At 48.4% G+C, this 16,644-nt stretch overlaps 1 protein-coding gene across 1 annotated transcript in view; it reads right to left on the bottom strand.

The window, feature by feature from the left end:
* Window positions 1–1,133: 1,133 nt before the first annotated feature.
* ANGPT4 (angiopoietin 4) overlaps window positions 1,134–16,644 on the bottom strand; it is a 58,647-nt gene continuing 43,136 nt past the window's right edge. The window contains exons 4-9 of the mRNA XM_006860730.1: window positions 15,718–15,950; window positions 11,311–11,429; window positions 8,579–8,680; window positions 6,791–6,957; window positions 2,358–2,488; window positions 1,134–1,294 (exon numbers count right to left, since the gene is read on the bottom strand). Coding sequence (XP_006860792.1) covers window positions 1,134–1,294; window positions 2,358–2,488; window positions 6,791–6,957; window positions 8,579–8,680; window positions 11,311–11,429; window positions 15,718–15,950 — 913 coding nt within the window. The remainder of the gene's footprint in view (window positions 1,295–2,357; window positions 2,489–6,790; window positions 6,958–8,578; window positions 8,681–11,310; window positions 11,430–15,717; window positions 15,951–16,644) is intronic.

A 16,644-nucleotide genomic window follows, 5' to 3' on the forward strand; every position in this document is an offset into this window, starting at 1 on the left:
GACTCTGGATTGGTGGCCTACAAAAAGTGTAGGCAGCCCCCAACAGTCCCTGTACTTGAGTCTGGGTAAGCTGGGTGAGAAGGAATGCTGAGGGCTGGCCACAGGCAGAAATATGACTTCCTGGGGCTAGATGGAGCCTTGGAGGACATTCTTGCACTGCATAGACAGAAAAGCTGAGTATGAGCCCTTGCCTCAGGGATGCTGTCTTTCTGTTTTGACCCAAAGCATCCTTCTAGTTGTTTTAGAGGCTGTTTGAGATGGTCACTATGGCCCTTATAACCAGAAAGGGTGAGCACAGCTGGCGACGGGGGATGGGGCCCTGGGGCAGCTCCTCATGATGGGAGAGGACCAGCTTTTCCAAGGATCTCCACAACCCCGAGGGATGTTCCAGGACCAACAAGACCCATTTACAGATAAGTGTGTTTAGGGAAAGTTGTCCACTTGGCCCCTTTGTGGATGGTTGCAATGCACATGACCCCATCAAAGGTTCTGACAAGTTCCACAAGTGCTTGTTCACTTAGGTTTAATGCAGTGTTTCCCTCTCTTACTTGACCACAGGTACTTTTGGGGAGCCTTACTTCAATGCCCTAGTTACCGCCTATGGAACACTCTAGAAATACGGGGCTGGAGGCCCTCCCAGACAGTGTGGAGTTGGGGGAGGATTCTTACTTCCAGTGGTGTGTGGGTATGTGCAGTCCCTCCAGTCTTGAAAGTTCAAGGGCATCTCAAGTCTAGGAAAGCTCACTGCAGACTTCAAATAGGAGATGGGCTTCCTAACAGCCCCAGGGACAGGATCTATGCCTTATCTGGGCAGCTTTCTGCCTGTAAATATCTTCCCACCTGCTTGAAATCCCACTGTTTGTCACGTGCCCATTTGAGGAGCCTGGTTGAGTCTGTTCTGAGCTCATTCATAGTATGTGGCCATCACACTGGCAGAGGCAGGAGGAACAAGGAATACTGCAGAAGCAGGCACCCTCAGGCACCCATCAGTTCACAACTTGAGAATGCGCTGGCTCAGAAGGCTAAGTGTGTATCCCAGACAAGAACCTGGCGCTGTGTCCAGGTTCTGGTCCAGGGGCCTGGTGGATACCAGGTCTGCTCCACCTCTGGTCCCGCCTCCAGCACACTGCTCACTAGAGGTCCACAGGCCGAATCATCATGCGCGTGGCTCGCAGGGAGTAACTGGGACCCTTGAAGTAGTGCCAGCGGATACCGTTGAGCTTGCGCATGTGTTGGTGGAGTGAGTAGTAGTTTCCATTGAGGTTCGAGAGGCCACAGGCATCAAACCACCACCCTGGTGGGAGGAGGGGAAACAGAAAGGGGAATGGGAGCCCAGCCAGTGGAGTGAGGGCAGTCCCTCTACCCAGAACAGAACAAGGACTTTTCAGGGCTGTTGCCTCTTCTGGGTAGCCAGCTGGCTGGGGACAGGGCTGAAGTGGGAGCAGATGGTGGGGTTGGGGGAGGTCTTCCAGATGCAGTCAAGACCTCCTGAGGGCAGCACTGGGCTCCAGCTGCCCCTCTCGGGTAGGACCTTCTGCCTCTCCTCACCTTCTCTCCAGCTCTCTGTCCCCTTCTGCCTCTCCTGCTCCCCAGCATGGTCTCCATCACACTCTCCCCATTGGTTGCGGATGGTCTCTGTTGTTCTCTGAGTGTCTCACATACGGGTTAATCGCTCTCTCTCATAGTCTCTGTGTGTGTACCCATCTCCCTCTGTGTCCATCTCTCTTGGATGGCCCCCGTCTCTCTGTGTCTTGGGTCTCTGTTGCCCTGTCTCTCACACACTTTATGCATCTCTGTCCTCCTCTAGTTGTCTTTGCTCTTTCCATCTCTCTCTCTGTCCTCTGTCCATGCTGTTCTCTGTCTCCTCCTGTCTCTATGTCAGTCCTGGTGTCCTGTCTCAGGAATTCTCTCCTATCTCCCTACTACTCTGTGTCTCTTGCTTATCCCCATCCCCTACTCTCTGACCTTCATTCCCACTTCCTTCCCACAACCCCGACTGGACCAGAGTTGGTGGGGGCTACCCAGGTCTCCTCTATCCTAGTCCATAGGGATGGGGAATCCTTAGACCTGTGGTGGGGCCCATCAGGCACTGTGTCTCCCTAGGGTGCCCAATCTGCCTGGGTCCCACTCCCAGTATTATCTGAGACTGGTCTTTGAGGGAAACTGGTGGCACCAGCATTAGGGGGAAGTGAGAACTCAGAGGGGTCCTCCAGGGGCTGGTGGGGGTAGGTACAGGTGGGCAAGGTGAGCCTGCAGGTGAACAAGGTCCTGGCCTGCACCCACCTTGGGACAGTCTCTGGGAGCATAAGGGTCTAGGAGGGAATGGAAGGGCCCAGCTAGGTGAGCCCGTGACCCACCTCCGGAGAGCATCTGGGCACACTTGCAATGGCAGTTGTCATTGTCTGCATCGGCGGTGCTGAAGTTGGTGCCCTGCAGGACCAGGCTGCTCTGGCGTCCTGCTGAGCCACTGTAACCACTCAGGGAAAGCCTGGGGGCCACCAGAGGAAACAATGGGAGAGGGGCGAGTCAGAGTGAGGCTGTGCTCTTGGGTGCTGAGGACAGACCCTACCAGGATGCTTTCTCCAAGCTGAGTCTCAGCACTGGTTGTCCTTGGGGAAACTTTGGCTATCAGGCACCCACACCTCCCCCAGGAAGCCTGTCCCTCGGGGCACCCCCAGATCTGCCACACAGACATCTGCTGACAGCTGGGACAGACCGAGAGGCAGGCAGAACTGGGTCTGTGTGATTATGAAGACCATGACCTCTGGGGTCTGAATGCGTGGACTCAAACCTCAGCTCTGCTACTAACTAGCTGGGTAACCATGGGCAGATTACTTCACCTCTCTGAGCTTCAGTTTCTTCATCTTCTAAAATGGTAATAACTCACAGTGACAATCTTGCTTGGTCACTGTGACTTGATGACTTCACTGTGGTGTGCAGAGCAGTGCCTGGCACATGCTAAGTGCTTAACACATTCCAGGGCATCTTGTTATCCGCCCCTCGCACATGGCTGGTACAGGCATCCTCTGAGCTTGGTTACACGGAGTGTTGGGGGCTTCTGGGAGGGACTGGGCTGCATAAGCCAGTGACTTGTCTGTCCCTCCCACCACCCCACCCTGCTGGCCACTTCCTCTGTGGGCTTCTGCGAGCGTCCAGCCGGTCTCCAGAAGACCTCATTATTGCACCCCCATTGCTGACTGCCCACATTGTCCTATCTCTGGGCTTCCTGAGGGGATCTTCCCCACCTCACCAGGCAGTTCACCTTATGGGGTGGAAGAAGAGGACTGGCAGCTGTTCTACCATTCTGCCTCTGACTCTCCTCTGGCAGTTTCCAGACACCTTCTGCAAGTCTAACCTTCTCCAATCTCAGCCTCGTAGGCTTTTCCTGAGTCAGGGCAGCAGCCTCTTCCAATGGTCCCAGCATCTTTTGTGGACCCCATTTTGTTTTCCATGCTGGATGAAAACTCGATCTCTTTTTCAGAATACTCCCTCTGCCTGGGTTGGCCTTCCTAGCTTCTCTTTGTCTGTGGAATGCCGACCCACTGCAGACATCACCTCCTTCAGGAAGCCTCCCCTAATTGCATAAGCATCTCTTCCAGCTCTGGTGCATCTGTGCTTTCCTCTTAATCTCACTGTGGCACAAGACTGCCTTGTGGGCACACCCACCTCCGGACACATCCCAATGATCAGCATCAAGCCATGCCAGACACAGTAGACAATTATCATCATCTTAGGCTCTGTAAAGGGTCTTTTGAGACCAGAAACGACAGTCTGGAGCTACGAACAGCTCAGATAAAAAGCCAGAGGCAGCACATTGAATTCCTGTATGACAACATGGGAGTCCTGGTGTGGCATTGTGTGTTAATGCACAGGACTGCAAAGTTGGTTTGAACCGGAAGGACGGTGGTTCAAGTTCACCAGCTGCTCCTTGGAAACCTTATGCAGGGTCATTATGGGTGGGAACCAAGTTGACAGCACTTGACAACCACAGTAATGACAACATGGAACAGCATAAGGAGCCTGGATTCCTGGTGTGGACTGCACTGGATTGCAAACCACAAGGTCGACTGTTCAAACCCATCAGCTGATCTTCAGAAACCCTATACATGGTCACTATGAGTAGGAACTGACTCAACGGCATTTAAGAACACAACAATATAAGGAGCTGTGATAGCATAGTGGGTCTTCTAAATTCAAGGTCAGTAGTTCAAGTCTACCAGGTGCTCTGAGAGAGAAAGATGAGGCTTTCAGCTCCTGTAAAGATTTACAGCCTCAGAAATTATATATACAGGGTCACTATGAGTCAGAATCAACTCCATGGCACATCACCACCAGTATCACCTTAGGAAGTGGTTCATATCCACTAGCTGCTCCTCAGAAACCCTATACACTATGAGTTGGAATTGACAAGATGATACTTAACAATATATATGTATATGAGCCCTGATGGCACTGTGGGCTAAGCATTAGGCTGCTAACTACAAGGCCTGTGGTTCAAACCCACCAGCCACTTCTTGGAGTCTGTTCCCATAAAAATAGTCTTGGAAATACTCAGGAGCAGTTCTACCCTGTCCTGTGTGGTCACTATGTGTCAGGATTGATCCAATGGCAGTGGACTTGGCATATATGTTTGTATAAGAAACCCGGATGGTACAATGGTTAAGTGCTTGACCACTAACAGAAAGGTTAATGGTTCAAATTCACCAACTGCTCTATAGGAGAAAGATGTGGCAGTCTGGTTGTATAAAATGTGCAGTTGTGGAAACCCTGAGGTGATTCTATGCTGTTGGATAAATACTGTACTGCTAACCATAAGGTCGCTGGTTCAAACCCAGCAGTCAATCCTTGGAAACTCTATACAGGTCGCTATGAATTGGAAGAGACTTGATGGCACTTAACAGCAACAACATTTATATATGTCCAATAGCTCACTCAAGTGAGATATTTATGCCTGAATAAAGTAGGCATGTCTATGACACCCATTTTACAGATGAGAAGGCAAAGAGACTTGCTCAGGGTCACCTAGAGAGATAGGGGTGAGGTCAGGAATTAAACCTTGGCTTTGGTGGTCAGTGGCAGAAACAAGTGTCTACTCACTGATTGGCTCTGAGGAGTAGCAGTTCAGCCCTTGCCTAATTATAGACCCAGAGATGTTTTACTCAGCTTGGCATTGCATTTTAAGGGGGACATTATAGGTTGGGGTGGGTCCCATAAGGAGTGGTGTCAGAATCACACAGTGGAGGGCACCATGGGTATTTAATATGAGAAGGAGATAGTCCCCAGAGGTAGAATGAGTTACAAAGTGAACAGAGAGTAATTTGGAGATTGCTAGGAGTCTAGTCGCTCTGGTGGGGCTGTAGGATAAGTACTGGATTGCTAACCATAGATCGGCAGTTCAAACTCACCAGTCACTGTCAGAAACCCCATTTAGGGTCACAATGAGACAGAACTGACTTGATAGCACACAACAACAGCAACAATACTGTCATTATCAAAAGGATCCTTGGCGGTGCTAGAGGATAAATACTCGACAGCTAATCACAAGGTGAGAAGTTCAAACCCACCAGCCACTCCAAGGGAGAAAGATGAGACTGTCTTCTTCTGTAAAGATTGACAGCCTTGGAAACCCTATACATGGTTACTCTGAGTTGGAATTGACTCGACAGCGTGGGTTTGGTTTGGATTGGGGTTAAGGAGTCTAGCAAGGCTGGGGGATGCCTGGGCTGTGGGGGATTTAGCATCACATGAAGAACCAGATGACATGGGATATCCTTTGTGACCCCAGGAGTGAGTCTGTGAGTCCAACTCTGTCCGGTTCAAAGATCACCAGGATCAGACTTATCTTAAAGATTCTCAAGTTTCTCAGAGAAGCAACAGTAGGTAGTGGGAAGGCCAGTGGTTTTGGCATCAGGGAGAGCTGAGTTCAAATCCAGGTTGTAACTTGTAAGCCTTAAGCTTTGGAGCCTCCATTCCTACATGATTGCAGTAGCTACAGTGATATTCATGGTAGAGAGTGAAATGGTGTGATATGACTAGAACAGGGTTGTTGTTGTTAAGTGCTGTCGAGTCAGTTCCCACCCATAGTGACCCTGTACAGGGTTTCCGAGGCTGTAAATCTTTATAGGAGCAGAAAGCCTCATCTTTCTCCCATGGAGCGACTGGTAGTTTTGAACTGCTGACCTTAAGGTTCACAGCCCGATTCATAACCACTACACTACCAGAACAGGGTAGGTCCTCAATAAGTACTCCTTTTCCCAAATACCAGGCTGAGGAAGGGTTGGGAAACCTTGCTTGTTTTACAATGTCCTCACATTTAAGCCTATCTTGCCATTGAAGAAGAGAGGCTAGAAGCAGAGAAGCAAGAATGTTGACTTGCCCAAGGTCATAAAGCAAGCAGGGGCAGAGCCAAGATGGTCCAGGTCTCCCAACTCCCAGCCCAAGGAACTTTCCACCTCCTGCAGGGCACAGGTCAGACTGCACAAGTCACATCCTCCTTCTGGGCATCTGCCTCGGGGTGACTGACCTTGGAAAGCCCCTTCCTGTTCAAGGCATGGCGGCGTCAGCGACATTCTCTCCACCCCACCCAGTGGCTGGGACTTGCTGAGTGCTAACCGACCGCCTCCAGATCCCGTGACGTCCGCCCAAATGGGGGACAGATGGTAGAAAAAGGAGACGCCCAGGGACTGACCTTTGGTGCAGACTATGAAGCTGCTAGCTGGGGGACTCCAGACCACCTGCCAACCCACCCGGCAGCCCACCCGCAACCTCCCAGCCTGGGTCCCGAGCCCACCTGTACAGCTGCCCCTCGCTGCCCAGCTGAAAATGCTCGTACTGGGCGTAGACCTCATTGCCTTCCCAGTCTCGCAGCTCCACACGCAGAGAGTAGGTTGCCCGGCTGGTGAGCTGGTGTACCAACTCATTGCCCAGCCAGTACTCCCCAGCCGGGTCGCCGAAGCCCTGTGGGGTGGGAAGGGTGGGAGTAGGTTGAGGTCCAGGGCAGGAGGCTATGTCCCTGGCTGTGGAGCTGGGCTGTGCCAGGCTCTGGGACCATTTGTCCAAAACCATGTTGTCTAATGATCAAATTCATAATTACAGTGTGTGGGCAGGCTCCCCAACAACTCATGGAGAAAAAAATTAAGGCTTTTGTAAATGTAAAGCCCTGTTAAAATGAATTGAAATCACATTTCTATAAAGTTCAAGAACAGGCAAAACTAATTTATGGTGGTAGAAGTCAGAGTAGTGATCATCTTTCGGGAGTATTGACTGGGAAGGGGCCCAATGGGGGACTGAGGGTGCTAGAAGTGCTGTGTGTCACGTGGTGATCACATATGTAAAAATCCACTAAGCTGTACTTAGGAGTTGTGCTCTGAACTGTATGTATGTTAAGTCTAAAAAAAAAAAAAAAAATTTAAATAAAAATGCATCAGCTATATACACGAGTAGAGAAAACTTTGTTCAGTTTCTGGGTATTCATTAAAAAATTTCAGCAACAAGAAAATGCAAAGCTAAGAATGTTGTATTAATAGGCGACATCAGTATCCTAGGGTGATGAGAAACCAAGTGGAGTCAGCTAACACTCAAGTGATCCTATAGGACAGAGTAGAACTGCCATGAACGGTTCCAAGGCTGAATATCTTTATGGAAACATACTGCCACATCTTTCTCCCTTGGAGTGGCTTGTGGGTTCAAAACTGACCTTTCAGATGGCAGTTGAACACTTTATCCACAGTGCTACGAAGGCTCCTTGCCAGAAACTATTGTTGTTAAGCACCCTGGGCTAAAACAATGATTCAGCACCAAGGACAAGGCACATCTAATCCCCACTCCCCACTTTGCAGCGCAGGGCTACTGATTAGCGTAATGGCCAACATTTGGCACTCTTCTGTGTATTTCTGTATCTGAGTACCCTATTTCTATTTGCCATTTTAATAACTACTTTGAATCCAATTAGTTAAAGAACACTCCCAGCATAATTTGGTATTTATTTTTTTTCTGTATTTATCAAATAAATAACAGGCAATTCACAAGTAAAAATATGACTGTATTTCCTTATAGGCTTCTTTTTCTATTTCTTTGGCTTTTGAAAACTTTAAAGACTTTTAAGTCAGCTTTCCAAAAAATATTTTATTCAAACTATAATTTAAAAAACTGGAAGACAACTGGGCACGTGGCCTTTGAGCCAGTAATTCCACATTAGAACATCTCTCCCACAGATGTAGTCACACATTTGTGCAAGACAGGGAAATTAATTTAATCGGGGTAGCCAGTGGTGGCTAGAGGAGATTTATTTTTCTGCTATAGTCTCTTTAAAAAAATTAAAGCAATATATACACGTTATTTTTTCAAAAATTAAAATAAAATTAAATTTTTATTCTTAAACATATGTCAGAACTTTCAGAAAGGGGTTTCAACTTTAAGTGATGGAGTTCCTGGCATTAAATGTGTGCTGGGCAAGTCTTTGTGAGAATGGCTGGCTTTAAGTGGCCTGATTATTTCTGGGAAGGGGTCCCCTAACCACAGCCCCCTCTGGCCCCAGATTTCAGGCTGAAAAGCCCCTCTCCCAGGGAAACAGATTTACCTGTTTGTAGTCCTTCCAGTTCCGCTGGAAATTTACACTGCCATTCTCACGGCGTTGGATGAGAGTCCACCCACCTCCACTGGTTTCCAAGTCACAGAATACCTGGAGGGAACAGGAAGGGGTTGGGCAGAGCTAGATGCCTGGGAGGTAGGCAGCAGTCACTGGCAAAGTGTGACTTGACTGATGGAGCCTCACAGAGTAACAGGTCCTTGGTGCTGGTGACCAAGGACATCAGGAAGATCCAGTCTCAAATTCTCCATCCCTGCTTGTCATTTTTATAGTGATGGGCTATGTCTTTTTGAGTCTTCCTTTTCTAATTTGTAAATTGGGGATGTTCATAACCTTAACCTCTTTGTACCCCAGTTTCTCATCTGCCAACTGGTGTTGTTGGAAGAATTAGAAGAAGTAAGTCATGTAAAGTGTTTAGAACAGAGACTGGCACATACTAAGTACTCAGTAAATGAAAACTTTTCACTTGCTATTATTTTTTTTGTTGTTTTTGTGTAGTGCCACTGAGTTGGTTCCAACTCATAGCGACCCTGTATAGGGTTTCTGAGGAGTGGCTCATGGGTTTGAACCACTAACCTTGTGGTTAGTAGTCTTGTGCTTATCCTATAGTGCCATACCAGGACTCCATTGCTAGCATTACAGGCTGCTATAAGGATTAAATTGAATTTCTGGTGTGACTCTGTAGGATAACCTGCAGATTGACCTGTAAATAGCAAGGTCAGTGGTTCAAACAGAGCTGCTATAAGTTGGAACTGACTCAGTGGCACTTAACAACAACAACAACAATAGTAATTGAGAAGCTTTCATTTACTGACTACTTAGTATGTGCCAGTCTCTGTCCTCAACACTTTACATGACTTCTTCTTCTAATTCTCCCAACAACCCCAGCTTGCAGATGGCACTTAGCAACAACCACATAAGGATTAAATGATAGGTGTAAAGTGTAGCTACACAACAGTGTAGACTCAGGAAATGCCATTACTACTGTCATTCAGAGGACAAGTATCTTCTAAGTACTTACTATGTGTCAGGCTCTTTGAAGCACAAGGAATATGGATAAGACAAAGTTCCTTCAAAGCTCCATTCACCACAATTATATCTTGCAATCTAACCTCTGTTCACCTATTCGTATTGTTTTTCCAGCCAGTTCAATTCATGTTCAGTGAGCTGGGACTTGGTACCCCAGCCTATACTAGATGAATCAGAGACAAATCAATCCATGGGGCTGGTTTGGTGGTGGTGGTAGTGGTGGCAAGCTATGATAGGGAGGCAGACTATGAACATTTGGTCACTTACAGAGTCCCCAAGAAGGTGTCACTAGGCAAATCTGGAAGGCTCCCTAGAGGAGGTAGTATTGGAAAAGACACAAAGGCCTTGGATGATGATGTGCCTGCCAGGTAGAGCTGACTGGGAATGGCATTTCCAGTGGAGGGAACAGCAAAGCGGAGGGTCTGAGTTGAAAACAGCCTGCTCCAGAAGACAAAAGACAAGTGGCATCTTCTGTGGGGGTGTCAGGAGGGAAGTTGAGGTCTAGACAGAGAAAGGGACTGGCTCAAGCCCCTACAGCCAAGCTGAAACTTGAGCCTAGATCTCATCTCCTAGGCCAGCTCTTTCCTCTCTATCAGCGAGTCTTTCCTAAGTTTCATTTGCTTACCCCTTTCTAATATCCACAGCAGCAGAATTTACTCAGCATATTTACTTTAAAACATGGGGACGTTTTTGTTACTTACATAAATACCTAAATAAAACATATTTTAAAATGAAAGCATATCAGTGCCATAAGAGAAAAACTAGTGACATGTGACTTTATTCAGAGGAATGTAAAAATAAATGTAATGAAAACAAATTAATGCTGTGAAAGCCTTGCTTGAAATTGTTGCCAGTAAAGTGCCCTAGGTTGGACCCCTCCTTGTTAAGATGTTTGCAGCAGGTGGTGAGAAAGGCTAAAGAGAAGCCAGAACCAAACTGAACATTTCTCCTTGATGTAATCAAAAGCACTGGGAAGAAACTTAAAAGGGGTTTATGGAGGGGGTAGACTGGCTAGTTGTCCCCCATACTCTTCTGCTTTTGTGCCTGGCCCCCAAAACTTCCCTGCTGACCATCCATACTCTCCCTTCTATCCCTTTCCCAGCTCATGACTGGACCTTGTAGCTCAAGGTGCCCTTGGGAATGAGTCATTAAAGAGTTCCATCAATCCCATGCCCTAATTTCCCATATAGAGCTGTCTTCACTTTAATATGGGACTCTATGTGGGAGAGGAAGTGGTGTGCCGTGGAGTTGGTTCCGACTCATAGCAACCCTGTACAGGGTTTCTGAGGCTGTAAATCTTGACAGGAGCAAAAAGTCTTATCTTTCTCCCACAGAAACACTGGTAGTTTTGAACTTCTGATTTAAGATTAGCAGTCCGACTCGTAACTACTATGCTACTAGAGCTCCTGGGAACCATGGAATTTCAGAGTCTGTTTGTTATATCAACTAGCATTACCTGAACCAACATAGAAAATATCCACCTAAAGGCATCCCAGGGGAAGTGAAAGATGAACTTCCAACATTAGGAATTTTCCTTGACCCAATTGGGTGAAGGTTCAAGCAGGCAGAGGCCATTCCCACCTTCTCTGGTACCTTGGGAGGAACGGACATATCTGAAGCTGATGGTGGTGGGGGGAATCTGTCTAGAAAGTCCTTGGCTCAGTACCCTCTCAGCCCCCAGAGGAACCCCTAACCTTCCTGGGCTTTGTCACATTGGCTACATGGATGGTGTAGGTACCACTGGCATTGGCCCCGGAGCGCTGGATCTCTGCACAGTCCTGGAACATCTGCTCTGCTGCCTTTATGGCAGATGCTGTGGGACAAAACAAAAGGCAGTTGAGGATCAAGGGATAGGAGCCAGGAGGACACTCCTGTGTGTCAGGGTCTAGGTTAAAAGGTGGTGGGGATAGAGAGGAATCTGATTTGAGAAGGCTTCCTGGAAGAGGTAGAATCTGATCTGAGAAGGCTTCCTGGAGGAGGTGGCATGGGACCTGGAAAATGGCAGGAATTGGCCAGGTGGAGAAAAGGCTGAGTTTCCGGTAGAAGGAATAGCGTGTGCAAAGCCCTCAAGTGGGGCGGGTCCTGGTGTGTATTAGAGAGCAGGGCACAGGGCAGGGAACTGTGGCTGAGACCATGAAAGCAGAGTTGAGGTCAGAGAGAACTCTGCCATCTGGTGAGCCTGAGAGGGCTGAGTGAGGCTGACAGGAAGAGGAACGGGAAGAAGAGAAGTGAAGCTAAAGGTTCAGCAGGGGCCAGCTTGGCCTTGAGTGTCAGGCTGCCGACTCTAGAATGTCTGTCTTGAGGAAGATCACTTTGTGTGATCTTGGAGTATGGAGCGGGTAATGTAGGAGCTCTGGTAGCATAGTGGTTACGAATCGGGCTGCGAGCTACAAGGTCAGTAGTTGGAAACTACCAGCAGTTCCATGGGAGAAAGATGAGGCGGTCTGCTCCTGTAAAGATTTACAGCCTCGGAAATTCTGTGTAGGGTGGCTATGAGTTGGTACTGACTCCACGGCACATAACAACGACAACAACAACTGAAGGGGATGACCAAGGAGGAGGCTGCATTGCTAGTGTTTCTGGGAGCAACTAATTGGGACCTGAGTGCTAATGAAGTATGAGGGGGCTTCAAAAAGTTTGTGGACAAATTACATTATCGTTCAACTCCATCTTCCATGAACTTTTTGAAGCCCCCTTTTACTTCCCCATTTCACAAATGTGGAAACTGAGGCTCAAGAGTGAGGTGGCTGGCCAAGGGTACCCAGCTAGGTAGGACAGAGTCTTTCCTCTCTCCAGGTCTCATGGGGCCGGGTTCTCTCCTTCAGGTCGTCATTAGTTGGGAGGTGTGGGGCTCCTCCCCACAGCTATCCACCAGCTGGATCCCTTTCAACTCTGGGAGTGAACCCCTCATTTCACCCTTCCCGGAAATCAAATATTGGCCTTGAAAGGCTTGTCCTCAATCCAAATGAGATCAGAAGAGTGCTGATATAAGGACTGAAACCCACCAAGGCCCTGAGGCCTCTGGACCTGGCCCAGGAAAAGTAACTGTAGACAAACTGTAAGGATTGAAAATCCCCTCTCTGCCCACTTCAGTGGGATCCAACTAGAGGTTTTGAGTTGGGATTTGACCAGAATCCAATCTCTCTAGGTAGGTGAGCATCCAAAGTAAGGCTCAGAAGTCATACAGAGAGATATTTTCACCAATGAGGAACCAGGAGGCTTACCAGGGAATAGGACTTGCTGTTTGGAACTGGATCTTAGAGCTGGGGGCCATAGAAAGTAGTATATTGTTCTCATATCACTAATGAGGTTACTGAGGCTCCCAAATCCATCCCAGACCGTATATACACATTCTTCTTTTTTTTTAACGAGCTGCCTCCTCCAGTCCCTTCCAGTTCCACCCAATTCATGAGGAATGGCAATCCAGACAAATATGGGAAAAGTGCAGGCTCGGTGAGCAGGGTGGGTCCAAATTTATACAGTGAGGCAAGGGCGGAACTGGGAGTTGGCCTCAGATTCCAGCCACTCTTCCCAAGGCTCTGTCCACTGTTTTCCTTCTTGTGTTGTTGTTGTTGTTAATTGCTGTTGAGTTGACAATAATGCTGGTAACAGCAATAACAATACAAATGAAATGCTTACCGTGTATTGTAGGGTTCCTTTGATGCCAAGTACTCTCAGGGGCAGTTTGGAGCCAGCGGATATTTTCTGGAGGCATAATAAATGTAAGGACTGGTGTTGATATGCAACATAGTTGGACACCAGGCGGGGCCCCTTCTAAATCTCTGGACTACTAATTTGTACCCGTTTTACTCCCTTTTGACCCTCAGCACAGTGTTGAGCCCCTTCATATACATGGGTATACCTGATCCTCTTCAAAGTAGGTAGAATTGTACTTCATACACAGTTCTCTCTGCTTTTGTGGGCTCAGCCTCAGTTCCCTTCCCTGCACCCTGCTCTCTCGTACACACCAGGACCTTTAACCTTGGAACGTTTGCATATGCGATTCCCATTTTATAGAATAGGAAAACTGAGGATCTGAGAAGTTAAGTCATGTAGCCAAGACGTGAGCTCTGGGGTGTCTGACTGCAAAGTGCCTTCTCTGGGGTCCATGGCTGAGCCTAAATACGACTGGGCACACAGACTACGTTGATGAATGCTGCTTCTTCTGTGCATGGGGCAGGCCTTTTCCACCTGTGCCTCTCTCCTAGCCTTCTCTGAACCAAACTCCCTAATGGCTGGAGCCTTGATGTTCTTCTCAACTCCTTGCCAATTGCCACCTGCAGGACAAAATTCTACAAAGAGAGGGTTCTCATTTCCTGCTGGGCTCCAAGAACACCAGTTCCTACACCCATCTCTTTCTGCCCTCTACTGTCCACCCTGGGCCTGGTCCTCTCCTTCAGGACCTGCATTTAGAGAGCAAGAAGAAGCAGACTCCTTAGTGACCTTCTTTGACAACCGTGGGGCAGGAGGGAGGAGCAATTGGGCAAGGGTGCCCAAGACCAGGTACCTGACATAGCCTCGCATCTAGGCTGGTGAGCATATATTTGGCCACAGCTGGAGATTGGGCTCGTGGTGTGGCTGTGGGGAGGGGTGCCTGAAAGGCTTGGTGCCTTGGGTTGAGCCATAAAAACCCACACATGGGATTCATCTTGGTGGCCTCATTTCCAGGGCTATACACAAGCTGGTAGTGGGCTTGGAGGGCATCTACCTTCAGTCTACCCATGGCTTCTTTGGTCCTCAAATCATAGGAGTCATGAAAGTTCCTCTCCCCTTAATCCTTGACTGCCATAGTGCCTGGAATCCCACCACTAGTGCTTGATGCCTTTGCACCTTAAAGGGTTTCCAGCCTCCCCTATGGAGATCCAGCAGCAGTACGAACCCCTTCCTAGGTCTCTTGCTTGCATACAAGTCATTCTGCACTTTGGTTCCAAATGGAACTTCCTAAAATATAATCTCGTTCTATTCAAAGCCTATTTCTGGCTCCTTACTGCCCTTAGGTTAAAGTCTTCTTTTCTCCTAAGCACAGTCTTTTAAGCCATCCATGGTCTGGAAGCTTCAAGAATCTGGCACACGAGGCAGAGATGATGACATGGAGCGATGGAGCAGCTGGGGACTTTAGATCTAGAGAGGGAGAGGGACTGTGTGCTGAAGACTGGGGGGTTGTGGGGGGCAGGCTTGCAGGGTATACCCTTTGGTTGGTTGATGATGCATAGAGGGGATTGTAACCATGGCAATGAGATGATATATGATAGAATGAATATAAAACTAATGTTCTCCCATGTAAACTATCACAATAAAATTCACAATGAATATCACAATAATTCACAATAAAACATTTAAGAAAAAAAAAAAGAATCTGGCACACAGCAAGCACTTAACAAACATGCATATCCTTCTTCTTCCTTCAAGACCCACAGACCCAGGATTGAGCATTTTTGCGAAAGGGGAGACCCAGCACCCAACACTGGTCTTGGTACATGGTGGATGCTCAATAAATGTTTGTTAAAGTAATTAAAATTCTATCCCCATTCCAAGTGGGTCCCATTAGAAGGAATCAATGGGATCTGGGGCGCTGGACTAGGCATTGTTCTCTCTTCTCAGAAGCTAGGGCTATGGCTGTCTCCATACCCCTTTTTGGTTTAGCTCTCTAGGCCTAGGGGCAGAGGACTTTCGAGTGGGAGAAGTTCTTAGGAAGCATTGAGTTCAACCTCCCCTTTCTACAGGGAAGAAAACTGAGGCAGAGGGGGAAGTTGGGTGAGCCCAGGCATGCGGGGCTGGAGGGTGGCTCTTGAAATTCAAACTTGCAAGTCTGAGTTGGTGTCCTTGCTATCACTTCCAGATGGGGAAACGTGGCCCAGAGAGGGATAGGAGCATGCCCAAGGTCACCATGGAATGGCAACTGGACCTTAGTTTAGATGGGCTCTTGTTGCTGTCACCATTATTACTCTTGTGATTTCTATCTACCAGTTGGGGAGACTGAGGTCAGAGTGGGGTGGAGCTATCTCTTTGTGGGTTCCAGCCACTGAGTGAACAGAAAGGGTAAGCAGGTACGCCCTCCATCACCCCAGACTCACACACCCAGGCACGCACAGCTCGCTCACCGGGGCCCTGGGCAACGACCTGCACCAGGCGTTGCACCGACTCCAGCAGCTGGCGCTGTTGGCGCTGCAGGAGGCTGGAGTTGCTGCTGGCGGCGCGCAGGCTGCGCTCCAGGCCCGCGAGGGCGCCACTCTGGCGGCCTAGTAGGTGCTGTAGCCGCTCCTTCTCATCGCGGATGTCGTCCAGCTCGGCCTGTTGTTGAGTCTCCAGGGTCAACACCCGTGTCTCCAGCGCGCTGTGGGGTGGTGGTCAACAGGGGTAAGCCCGTATCGGTATAAGCCACAGTCCAGCCTGGCATTCATACCCTCGTGCTTTCCCCGGGGTCTCAGGCGACTCAGTAGTACAGAATAGCGCTGAAGCTCAGAGAGAGAAAACATCCTGCCCAGGCTTTCACAGGCTGGCAGGCCTGCCCAACACAATCACTTCTATATTTGGTACAGTGTGAGAAGGAGAGGAAATGAACCCCTGGAGTGAGGAACAGGGTTGAAGGGAGATGTTTATATTAATAAACTGTGAGAATAAGAGCTCTATAGAACTGTCTTGCTTTTTCCAGGTCTTGAAAGTTTCCACCTTTGACAAGGTGTACTCTTAGCACTTTTCTATCGCTATCAGTGGAAAATATTTGGCATATCCTTTTCTGACACGTTTCCACCTTTCACAGGTTTTACTGCCCGTGCCACAGGTTATTCCTCAGATTATTCAAGTAAAGCTAACCAGGGCAGAAGGAATTTTTCCTGGACTCCAAATTATGCTACAGGAAGAAAGAGAACTTGAGCACATTCGGATTCTAGAATTCAAGGTGTCTCCATGTGCCAAGAGTTTATAATGGTGTCAGCTTTGCCCATTTCTAGGCACCTAGTGAAGTCCTGGTATGGTGCTGTAGGATAGGCACAGGACCACAAGGTTGGTTTGAACTACAAGGTAGGTGG

The sequence above is a fragment of the Chrysochloris asiatica genome, unplaced genomic scaffold (assembly GCF_000296735.1).
Source record: "Chrysochloris asiatica unplaced genomic scaffold, ChrAsi1.0 scaffold00039, whole genome shotgun sequence".
Classification (NCBI taxonomy): Eukaryota; Metazoa; Chordata; class Mammalia; order Afrosoricida; family Chrysochloridae; genus Chrysochloris; species Chrysochloris asiatica.